Source organism: Halichoerus grypus, chromosome 4 (assembly GCF_964656455.1).
Source record: "Halichoerus grypus chromosome 4, mHalGry1.hap1.1, whole genome shotgun sequence".
Taxonomy (NCBI): domain Eukaryota; kingdom Metazoa; phylum Chordata; class Mammalia; order Carnivora; family Phocidae; genus Halichoerus; species Halichoerus grypus.
This window is the reverse complement of record NC_135715.1, coordinates 10,928,475-10,941,132: the sequence shown is the minus strand read 5'-3', so window position 1 is coordinate 10,941,132 and position 12,658 is coordinate 10,928,475. Positions and strand designations below refer to the sequence as shown.

General features: G+C 36.1%; 1 protein-coding gene across 5 annotated transcripts in view; it reads left to right on the top strand.

The window, feature by feature from the left end:
- Positions 1-12,658, top strand: part of PCCA (propionyl-CoA carboxylase subunit alpha) — a 396,319-nt gene that overhangs the window by 247,841 nt on the left and 135,820 nt on the right. For all 5 annotated transcript variants that reach the window (XR_013446865.1, XM_078070126.1, XM_078070127.1 and 2 more), the window contains one exon: positions 6,661-6,763. Coding sequence is in view for 4 of the 5 variants with exons in the window: in XM_078070126.1 (XP_077926252.1) it covers positions 6,661-6,763 (103 nt within the window). In the remaining variant the exon portion in view is untranslated. The remainder of the gene's footprint in view (positions 1-6,660; positions 6,764-12,658) is intronic.

Genomic DNA, 12,658 nt, shown 5'->3' with positions numbered 1-12,658 from the left:
TTATACATTTGTTCAGGCATGTAGAATGCATAGCCCAGAGAATGAATCCTAATGTAAACTGTGGACTTCAGTTAAAGTATTATCAAATTATCAAAATGGATCAACATTGGCTCATCAATTTTAACAAATGTACCACAGCAATGCAGAATGTTTATAATAGGGACGCTGTATCCAGGGTGGGGTGAGGGAGGGTATATATAGGAGCTCTACTTCCTGCACAATTGTCCTGAAAACCTAAAACTGCTCTAAAAAAAATTAAGTCCATTAATTAAAAAAAAAAAACAAACAACTGCTGAAGGTAAGACATTTTAGAGAATATTTGTAAGCCATAGAGGGGGAGAAAGTACAACACATAAATCTGACAGAGGCTTTCTAAAAAAATAAAGAACTCCCACAAATCAGGAAGACCAGTATCTTAATAAAAAATGGGCAAATCTTTGAATACAAGTGACCAATAAGACTAATATTGAGGTGCCCAACGTTATTTGTTATAAGGGAAATGCACATTAAACTGTAATGAGATATATTCTCAGCCACTAGCCTGGCTAGAAGTAGAAACCCAACACGAGATGGTGGCAAGGTTATAGAGCAAGCTCTGTTGCTGGGGGCTGTACAGATATGTTTTAATACCTTGTAAAACAGGGTGGCAGTTTTTATAAAATTAAACATATGTTTACCCTCATATTTCCACTCCTAAGAGTTTTTACCCATAAGAAATCAAAACATCTGTCTTCAAAAAAGGCTCATACAAAGAATGTTTATAGCAGCTTTGTTCCTAAGATCCCCAAACTGGAAACAACCCAAATGTGCATCAGCAGAAGGATGAACTAATTTTGGTATGCTTGTACAATAGAGTACTACTCGGCAATAAAAAAAAGAATGAACTGTTCACCGTGCATCAACCTCGGAAACATTCCTTTGGGCAAAGAAAAGCCACACATAAGAGTGCCTCTTTTTGGTGTCTGTTTATGTGAAGCTTTAGTCTAATCTACAGTTGAACTACTGGGGGAAAGGGGCAGATTTCCTGGAAGGATAATGATGGAACTTAAAATTTTGAATTTCATTGTATATTAATATATTTTTAAAAAATAACAGGTTGTTGAAATAATGGAAGATTTCAGATATTGTGCCAAATTATGATAATGAGTGATGGTAATAACTCTTAGCATTCTGTGCCATGCACTAATCTGAGCGTGTTATACCTTTTATCTTCTTTAATGAGCATGTGGATAAAGTGTTCTTACTATCTTGGCCTCACTGATCAGGAAAGAGACACAAGGAGGATGAGTAACTTGGAAGGTCACATGGTGTTTGGGGTTGGTGGTCAGTCCAACCCCAGGGCTTGCAGGGGTGGTGGCTAAACTCCATCACCTTTCCTGACTAGTCATGTCTCGTGTTTAAATTGAGAACCTGAGGTCTTTATTGGTGGCAGAAGAAACAGCGTTTGCATAATATTAAAATCCATAAGATTATAAGTAACATTAGTATTTGTTTCTTAATTCAGGTGTCATTTGTGTTACTATTTGTAATGTAATGAATCAAACTTGGGGGTGTTCCACAACCCTTTCTCGGCAGTATTTTGTAATACACACTCTTTACACAGCCTCCTCTATTTGAATGTACACATTTTAAATTGCATATAGGCAGGATTCTATTCCTCTACTATGACAATTTCTAGCTTTGAAGAGGTTCTCTGAAAATGCTGCTTTTATCTTTCTTCTGCAGTGATGAACTTTAATGTTGGAGTGTTGTAAGTTCTCACATAATAAGGCTTAGATTTTTGTTTGCTTTGGCAGTAGACTTCTGTTTAAAATTCCTTTAATCTGTTCATTCCATGCTTTTTATATTCATTTTGATAGCTGATGGCTCTGTGAAGAATTTTATATGAATTTACTGAACTAATAAAACTTGTATTTGTAAATGCTTCTTCCATCCCAACTTGCTAAAAGTGAGTTTTTCAGCAAATTGCTGAATTTTTGTCTTTAGATTTTTTTTTCTTCCTGGAGGAAATAAGAAACAATTCATATACTAGATCTAAAGTTTCATTAAAATTGCTATGCCCTGTCTCAGGCATTTTAAGTGGGCCATCTGTCTAAACATCTCTCTCTTTTTTTTTTTCTGATCATTTCCTCGACTTATTCATGAACCATGGGAGGGCTCCTTTGTAGTCGCCATGTAGCTGGTTCCATCTACCCCCACTGAATACATCTATGTGCTTGCATAACATATCTTTTCACCGTGCTGGAAATTCTCTGAACTTGGTTCAGATGAATGGCCCACTTTTCTGAAGGCCTTTTTCTTCCTGCAAAGATTTGTATGCAGAAGCTGACCTCTGTGGCTATATGGAATGCAGCATATTATTCTTGATCATTTTACAGACCACCCACTGTGAAAGTTATGATCAAGGATTGCTTAATGATTCTTTGACCACTAACATTGTTTTAACTCAGTATTTCACTCTTAAATAGGTAATGGCACAATTGAAAACCAGCTTTTCTGAGTGTTTCATAATATGGTTTTGAGATGCTTATGATCCTTGATAACTAAAGATGCTGTGAGTGATGTTTACATAAAATCTTCCTTAAAACATGACATGTAATAGCAATGTATTTGGGTTAGTATTATTTACACTTCTTTGAGTAAAATATTCTAGTAAGTTAAATGTATTAGCAGTAAGTAACATTTGTGATAATCGGCTGACCGTTTTTACTATAAAATACAGAAAAATGTGGTTTTATTGAACATATTCATTCTGGTTGGCTGATGATAATCAAAGTGGACAGGTCTGGGTAAGGGCTGTTATTTGACTTGCTTTGTGAGTAGCTGTTTATGTGAATTCCCTTTTCCTGCATTTTGAGGGGTTTGTTTGTTTTTTGAAGTCTTAAATGATATCAGCTTTTCAAGTAACTAATAAGCTGCACAGATGAAGTTTGTGATCAGAGGGCAACCTCTTTTGGCATGTAGTTCAGTAAAGAAGCTGTTTTCTGTGTAAGGTTACTCTAGTGAGTTGTGTGAAACTCCAGGACCTCTTCTCTCCCTTTCCAGAGAGTGGTTTATAAAAATCTTTGAGACTATTTTGGATTTAATGGATAAATGTAACTCTTTTCTAAAATTTAAAATATCACTGTAAAATGTAACTGGTACCATCATAAGCATGTTTGTGCTGGTGGGATTCATATCAGTGTTTCAGAGTAATTATCATTACTCTAGTTGCAGTGGTTTTGCAGAAAATAGAGCACGTGGACTTTCAGGCTGGTGTGTGTTACTAGCTTTACTTAGAGTTTATTTCTGCTGCAGAGCTTATGGATCTTTATACTGGGCATATATACCCAAACCCGTCCAATTTTATTTTAAAACAAAACAAAATGACTTTCAAACTTAGGTAAAGCCAGAAGGGATCTTACCAAGTTGTGTCTGTAGAAGAGTGAACTCATAAGGAGATTCCACAGTGTGACCATTTTTTCTCATATCTCATGGGCTTGCTTCCACAGGGAAGCCTCTTTCCCACATCCTCGTAACACGTTACCTAAAAAGATATTGTTTGAAAACAGCCACTCCAGAAGCTGTGTGCTCCGAAGGAGCGACAGATTTCCCGTTACCCACCCCCCCACCCCCCCGCCCAGCACTGTGCTAGCTCTGTTTCACAGGTGTAGAAATTATGGTTCCAAAGGACTAAAGGAGTCCCTGCTACATTGTAGTAAGAGAATGGGCTGAGATGAAACTTCAGAATTTCAACTCAAGAGAGCCTATACTCTTTGCACAAGGTCCCTCTTGGGGTAGGTTATAACATATATGAAACAGATGTGGATCAAAATAAAACAATGGAAAAATAAATAGTAGGTTCTGAAGGGTGGCAACTCTATCTCGCCACCATCTGTAGGATTGCTTTCTGTGGGAAAATGCAGTCTGGGTTCTAACAGGATGTCAGGATTAACTTCCCAGCTCCTCTGGAAACAGGCTTGTTGCATAACTAAAAAGGGTCACCAGGTTTACTGGAAAGAGTTACCTCCTCCAGGCTACTGAGTTGTGAAAAATACTAAGCATATAATATAGGTTAAGCAGAAGGGAGATGATGGAGGTTTGTACTATGATCAGTGCCTATAATTAGGGAACAATTTATGAGAGAGATGATATTCTTCAAATATCTGTTAGTTTGCGGAGCAGAAGGAATCCATGAAAGGGTTTCAGTTATGGAGGGGACGGGTTAATGAGTGTAGGTCTAGGGTTGGGACTAATCAAAGTAATAAAAGTTACCATTTATATGCACTGTTTAATCCTCAGCACATCACTATGATGCAGATGCTATCATATGTCTGGTTTGATGCATAAGGAGACTGAGACCTAACAGTTGACTCAAGGTCAGAACTAATTAATGGCAGGACTGGGTTTTTTACCCACTTCTGCGAGTCACCAGAGCCTGAGTTTGTGACCACTGTGCTTAGTTCTGCTTGTTTGAGTTTGGTTTGATTTGTGAAGTACTTTAAGGGTTTGGCGCAACTGGATATACAAGTCTGAGAATAATCAGATAAAACTGGAAATACAAAGAGTGGGGCCTTTTTTATAGGAAACTTGAATGGTAGGTGAGTTAAGATTTAACCTGATGTGAAGTAGAAAACCATGGAACAATCTGGAGCAGGAGAGTTACATAATTATTTTGATAACAAAGATTTAAGAAAGCAATGTGGCCAGTAATATTAGCTGTCAGGTTATTTCTGTTATCACAATACCCCTGAAAAGGTCAGGTGTTAACCCTGTTTGAAGGTAAACAGAGTGAAGGCTCGTGAGGTCGTCTGTATAGTCCAGGAACATCCGGGTAGCAAGCCAGGGCTTGGGGTCCATGCTCCTTTTGGAGCACGCTCTGTCCCTTGGTAACACAGTGTCCCCTTAGCAGTACTCGGCACATGGCAGGTGCTCCTCAAATTCCTTCCTACTGCCCCCCCTCAGCCCTTTCTTCCCAACCTGCACTGGGACCTGGGGATACAAAAATAAGGCACGATCTTGGTCTTTTAGGAGCTCACAGGACAGTGGGGGAAACAACTCAGACAAAGAGATGCCCTGTGGAAGAGAGTGCCAAAGTAGAGGTGGGGCTGGCACCCACTCTGCCCCGTGCCACCTTTCCTCTCTCCTCTCTCCTCTCCTCCGCCTCCTGTGCGCCTCCCTGTTGTCCTTTGAAGCCCTCCTGTGTGAAGCTCTGTCCTCTGAAAGCGTCCTCTTTAAATTGCCAGAAGAGAATCCTCCATGTCTCTGCCTTGTGCATTAATATTGATTGGTTGATGCATTTTTAAACTTTTCTTTAATTTTCACTTCTGTAGTATTTAAACCATTTCTTCATCTTCAGAAAATAAACAGTGGGCTGAATACAAATGTTCGCCTAAATTATCCATCATCCTCCATTAGGCATTGTGTCTAGAGATGATTTGATTATAATCATAGTTTTTATGACTGAATTTTTTTTAGTAGAATGCACAGAGAATCCTTTTGAAGTTTGGGGGAGGGGGTTTATGTTAAAGCATAACCTGCACCATTTTTTCAGAGCTATGACTTAAGACAGAGTCTGGATACTACCTGTTTAGTGCTTTGTAAATTTCAATATTGGAAATTATTGAAATTTGAATTGAAATTATTCAATATTGGAAATTATGTTAAAGCATAACCTGCACCATTTTTTCAGAGCTATGACTTAAGACAGAGTCTGGATACTACCTGTTTAGTGCTTTGTAAATTTCAATATTGGAATTAACCTAATTTCAATATTGAGTGTTTTCATTATTTATAGTTGGGGCTGGCACCCACTCTGCCCCGTGCCACCTTTCCACCTATAAATAATGAAAACACTCAATATTGAAATTGAGTGGGTGCCAGCCCCAACTATAAATAATGAAAACACTCAATATTGAAATTAGGTTAATTCAGAAATTGTTAAAATTTTGTTACTTTAAAAAGTGAGAAATATTTATATTCTAAAAATGTTTTTGTCTCTGGCTGTTTGACCCAGTTTTTCTGGACCATGTAATGTGGATCATTGGCAAGAAAAGATCTGTGTGTTAAGACTAGCATCACTGATGTTGTATTCTTACCCAAACAAACAAAAAACCAAAACAAAATGGAAGAATACAGGGAAACCTTTGGAGGTGATGGATATGTTTATTACTTTAATTATGGTGATGGAAACACAAGTGAATAACTATGTCCAAACTCACTAAATTGTATGTTAATTATCTGCAGTTTTTTTGGATACCAAGTATAACTCAATAAACCCAGAAGAATAAGAGACTAACATTGTAAATTTTTAAAACTGTCTGAAACAGTAACCAAATATTGAAAAGAAAGTAATATTGTATAAAGTTAATCTTTGAAAGACTGTCACAATTAAGCAACTCTAATTCGTAGAAGAGATGATGGTACTTTGAGTAGATGGAGGTACCTCCGTTATCCCAGAATGATCGCTGTTGTCCTCGGAATGAATGTGTGTTTTTTGTTTGTTTTCATTTGCTCTAGTTTAAATCTGAAAGCTTTTTTCCAAGGATAGAACCTTTTAAAATAACGTTCTGAAGCACAGTCTTTGGCAGTTTTACCCTGCACACTTAATGTCAAAGGAAAATCAGCTTACTAGGAGAATACTATAAAATTATTAACTCTTTTTCTTTTTTTCTACTTCAGAGTGCCTATTATTAAACCACAAGTGGCTAACTGGGAGCTGTCAATAAAATTGCATGATGAAGTTCATACTGTCATAGCATCAAACAGTGGGCCAACATTCTCTGTGAGTTTTATTTCTTTATTATTTTTTGGCAATCTTGAAATTATCTGTGAATATTGAAAGCAATTTTTAACCCATTCAGCGACCGTCATCTTTTGAATCTGTAGCATAGCTATGTATTTGTTTCATCTTCTTTAGGAAGCTGAATGTAAATGGCAATTTTTATTATCTCACGTTCATTAGGAAATATATCCTGAGATTTAGGCACATTCTAAACCCACTTCCTGACACCTGATTCATTTTCCTTTTGTTATTGAGAAGTAATACTTCTGTTTTTGTCACAGAGAAGAGCATCTTTAAGTATAATTCCAAACATATGATAGCTGTGGTAGGTAATCATTCTTTTAAAACAAGTAATCTGAAGCCTATATAACATTTTCTTGAGACTTCATGTTGTGTGAGACATTCTTGAGGCTAAATTTACCTTGTGGTGACATTCCTTTTGTTTCAAAGGAACTTAAAACTTGAACTTAAACCCCTTGGATAGTATCCATGATAGAACTGCTTTAGTTTAATTCCGGTCTATCCTGAACAATGTTACATTAAGATTTAGTGTTTATACTGTGGTATGAATGATATGTTTAAATACTATGATTTGAGATTGCCAGAAAAAATACCATGAAAGGTTAGCTTGCGTCCTTTTTTGCTTTTAGCATGAACCCACAGAAACTGCTATGTAGTTAGTACAATGAATATTTTATTAATCTGCATATCTCTTCTTGTGGCTAAGTTGTAATGAAATGTCATTTTGTTGTGTGGAAAAAACAAAAGGTTTGAACAGGGTATGAAAATTAAAATAATATAATTTCACTGAAATAAAACATGGTGAGCCCGAGGTATATGGTGGTAGTTTCGTTTGTTTGTTTTTACACAGACTCTACCCCCAACGTGGGGCTCCAGTTCCCCACCCCCAGGTGCAGACTCCTGTGCTCTGCCAACTTGCGCCAGCCAGGCACCCTCTGGTGGCAGTTTCCTGATAGAAAATACCACAGGTCAAGAGTTAAGGAGTATTCATTTCTGCAACATACCCTTATTACGTACCTACTGCGTGCTAGTTAAGTGCTAGGCTGTTACACTGGAGAAGCTGACATTCTTATGTGGTAGTCAGTCACAAGTAAATGAGCTTAATTCATGAATTTAGGGTAGTCTCATTGGTTGTCTTTAAATTTTGTGATTCATTCTATATGCCAAAATTGCTAAAGCATTTGTTCCTAAAAGGTATTTCAGTCAACTCTCTTAAAATGAGAACTACGGTGTAGTTAAACAAATGTCTTATGGTGTGTTTTGTGATTGACTTATGTGATTCTTTACATTCCTCCTTTCCATATGATCATTTAAAAAAGTAGCTTTATAAATGGAAACTTAAGTGTACATCAGGTTGAATAGCAAATTATATGTATTGAAGTGAAGAGTATAAATATTATAGTATCGCATTTTCCTTGGGGAAGGTTAATTTTACAAAAATGTAGACTTAGCATAATTTTCAGTTCTATACTGAGTCACCCTGAAGTGTTACTGTTCATCTGATCCTCCAATACAGTGTTTTTCTAAGCAGTGCCTTGCCTTAATAAGAAAACTGCTCAGATTACTTAGAGCTGTTACTTCTTTGTGCTTGTTTGAGATTCCATGTTGAAAAACTAAAGACCATCAGCTCAAGTGGTGCCTTTGACTTTTTCCTGTAGAATTGCCTCTTGCTTTACTTTTTAGCTCATGAGAAAAGTAGGGCTGTTTAAAAAAACACATCAAAATTATTCCATTAAAAATTTCCCTGAAAAATATCCACCTTGATATATAGTATCAATAACTACTACCCCCATTTATTGGCTTTGCTGCTATCAGAAGTATCAGACCCAATGAAAAGCAAGTACTCCTGATAGTGTGTACTTTTTTTCTGAGTGTATTTGGACTGAGCTTCATTTGACATCAGTCTTATTGAAAAGAGCAAGGTGAATAGTGTAGACTAAGTAAAAGCTCATTGGTATGAAGTTTTTAATAGTGTGAAACCTCTGCTTTTAGGGTCTCAGGGGAAGAGCTGTGACTATTGGTTTTCACCCACTGCCACATCAAGAAAAAATTAATTGTCCTAGAGATGACTGTCTAGGTTAATGATCCCAGAAGTAGTACCGGCAAAGTTATATGACTATACTAATGCTTCAGATACCCCACATTTTCAGAATTATTTTGATTACAAAAATTTAAATTATAAGATATTTCAAATGAGGAAAGTACAGCAAATGTACAAATGTTCTATACAGGTCTCTTATTAAAAAAAATTCATAGTTACAGCTAAATCCCTTCTTTATTCCATCCCATTCCACCCTTTTCCTCTCCAGAGGTGACTAGCCTGCAGATGCTAGGTGTCCTCCTGGTACATACTGTTACACTTGCAGTACGCATGTGTGTACTATAATAGTAAAAAAGAAAGTTGTGAAAATATAATAAGTACTTAATGATACAATTTATGTAAAATTTTGAAATACACAACACAAAAACAATTCCATTTTACAACAGCATCAAAAAAAATAAGACACTTAGGAATAAACTTAACCATAGAGGAGAAAGACTTGTACATGAGATACTACACAATGTTGCTGAAAGAAATTGAAGAAGAGATAAACATATGGAAAGTTCTCTTGTGTTCATAGGTTGGAGAACTTAATGTCGTTATGATGTCAGTATTACCCAAAGCAATCTACAGATTCAATACAATCCCTACCAAAATCCCAACCGAATTTTTGCAGAGATAGAGAAATCCATCCTAAAGTTCATATGGAATCTTAAGGGAGCGACCCCAAATAGCCAAAACAATTTTGAAAAAGAAGAACAGAGTTGGAAGGCTCACACTTCTTGATTTTAAAACTTATTACGAAACTATAGTAGTCAAAATGGCGTGGTACCTGCATAAGACAGACGCATAGATCAATGGAACAGAATTGAGAGCCCAGAAATGGACCCTTGGATATATGGTCAAATGATTTTTGATAGGAATGCCAAGACAATTCAATGGGGGAGAGGAGAGTCTTTTCAATAAATAGTAGTGGGAACATTGTATATCCACATGCAAAAGAAAAAGGATGGATTCTTGCCTTACACCATATACAAGATTAACTCAAAATGTATCAAAGACCTAAATGTAAGAAGAAAACCTGGGAAAAGTCTCATGACATTGAATTTGATGATCATTTCTTGAACATGATGTTAAAAGCCCAGGCAACAAAAGAAAACATAAATTAGACTGTATCAGAATTTAAAACTGGTGCATTGGGGTGCCTGGGTGGCTCAGCCAGTTAAGCTTCTGCCTTCGGCTCAGGTCATGATCCCAGGGTTCTGGGATTGAGTCCTGCATCAGGCTCCCCGCTCAGCGGAGAGTCTGCTTCTCCCTCTCTGTCTGCTGCTCCCCCTGCTTGTGCTCTCTCTCAAATAAATAAATAAATAAATAATCTTAAAAAAAACACACAACAAAACAGAACTGGTGCATCAAAGGTCCACAGCCAACAGAGTGAAAAGGCATTCCACAGATTGGGAGAAAATATTTGCATGTATGTGACAAGGAGTTATTATTCAGAATATATAAAGAACTCCAGTAACTCAACAGCAATAAAACCAAAAAACCAACCTGATTTTAAAATGGGCAAAGAACTTAATAAACATTTCTCCAAAGAAGATATAGAGATGGCCAGTAAGCACATGGACATATGCTCAGCATCACTAGTCATTAGGGAAATGCAAATCATAACCACGATTGGACACCAACTCACAGTTCTTAAGATGGCTATGATAAAAAAAACAACACAAAATATAGTAAGAGTTGGTGAGGCTGTGGAGACATTGGAGTCCCCATGCAGGTTGGAGTGTTAAATGGTGGCGTTGCTGGGAAAGCAGTTTGGTGGTTCCTCAAAAAAAGAAGTAGAATTCCCATATGACCCAGCCATGCCACTGCTGGGTATTTATCCCCAAAGAATCGGAATCAGGGTCTTGAAGAGACATTTGCACACCCATTGTTCAGCAGCATTGTTCCAAATAGCTAAGAAGTGGAAGCAGCCCAAATGTCCATTGATGGATAAGTGGATAAACAAAATGTGGTGTATACATCTCACGGAATATTATTCAGCCTTGAAAAAGAAATTCTGACATGTGCCACAACATGGACGAACCCTGAGGACATTGTACTCAGTGAAATAAGCCAGACACAAAAGGACAGATACTGTCTGATTCCAAATCACACAGTACGCAGAGTAGTTAAATTCATAGACAGAACATGGAATGGTGGTTGCCAGAGGCTGGGAGGAGTGGGGATCGGGGAGTTACTAGTCAAAGGACGTAGAGTTTCAGTTTTGCAGGATGAAAGTTGATGGAGATGGCCGGTGGTGATTGATGCATAGCAAGGTGCATGTATTTAATACCACTAAACTGTACACTTTAAAATGGTTAAGCTAGTAAATTTTATGTTATGTAAAAATTTTAAAAATATGTAAACAGATTAGTATTTTTGATAAAATTTAAAAGCAGGAAGGATGAAACTTTGGGGAAACGAAGGAAGCATGGTAGAGGGGAAAAGTGAAGTGAAGGAGTAGTAGATGGGGTGAAATTTTATGTTTTAGGACTTTGGTACTGAATATAAGGGTCAGAATGAATAGCAGAATTAAGTATAAAATTTGCTCAATACAAAGTTGAAATATTTTGCATATTAAGATGATAAAAATACCAAAAACAAACTGAGTTTTACTTATATTTATTTCATGATTCTCTAATGGATTCTCAAGATATTTTCCATTCTCTTTTACTCTGTGTAATATGAAACTGGTCAAAATAGTTCATGATAAAAGAAAAGATTAATGCATTTGTTATCTTTAAGCTGATGGACTAAATTCACATTGAAAACAATTCACTTGGAAGAAAAATGTTAGAGTACTCTTGATGCGAAGAAAATTTGCTCAGGAATTCAGGCTTCCTAAAGATGGAAAAATGAGCACTGTACGTGCACTTAAATTTTTTTTTGCCTGGTATTTATGTTAACTACTAATAAGCAGAAATAATAAAGAATAGTTATATATGATCCTTGATAGTGATTTAGATATCCTTTGTTACAGTGAGCCACTGATTGAAATTTTTCTAAAGATCCTGTAAACTACTTCTTAAGAATAACCAGAATTCTTAAACTAATGAATTTTGGCATGGCAATGTAATTTTTGTTAATACTTGAAAAGAAAAATATAAATGATCAAAAGTAACATTTAGCATGGTCAAGGAAAATGAAAATTGTTTTCATTAAAAAAAAAAACCTCTTTTTAGTTCATTTTCATAAATGAGATTTTATTATTATTTTTTGCTTCTTATGGAAAGGTCAAAACTTTCCCTTTTGATAGCCATAAAATTTTGCTCATTTTTGAATTACAATCAGAATCTTTTCATTCTTCCAATTTAAAGTAAATTATATATTGATAAAATTTATCCACTTCTGAAACAGCAGTTTTGCGCAGCAAAGCAACTATAACTGGTGAAAATTATAAAAATCTATATTGTAGATGACATGTTGTTGTATGTAGAAAATCCTAAGAAATCCATTAAGGAACTATTACAAATAATAAGTTTAGGAAGGGTGCAGGATACAAAATAAATATATAAAAATCAGTTGCATTTCTCCTTACTTGCAGTGAACAATCCACAAATAAAATTATGAAAACAGTTCCATTAACAAGAGTATCAAAAGAATGAAGAACAAAAGAAGTACAAATTTATACTGTGAAAACCACAAACTATTGAAATAGAAATGAATGGAAATCCAAATATAAATAGAAAGCATCTCATATTCCTGAATTGAAAGACTTAATATTGTTAAGATGTCAGTATTTCCTAAATTGATCTACTCCTGCAATGTGATTCCTTCCAGAATCCAAC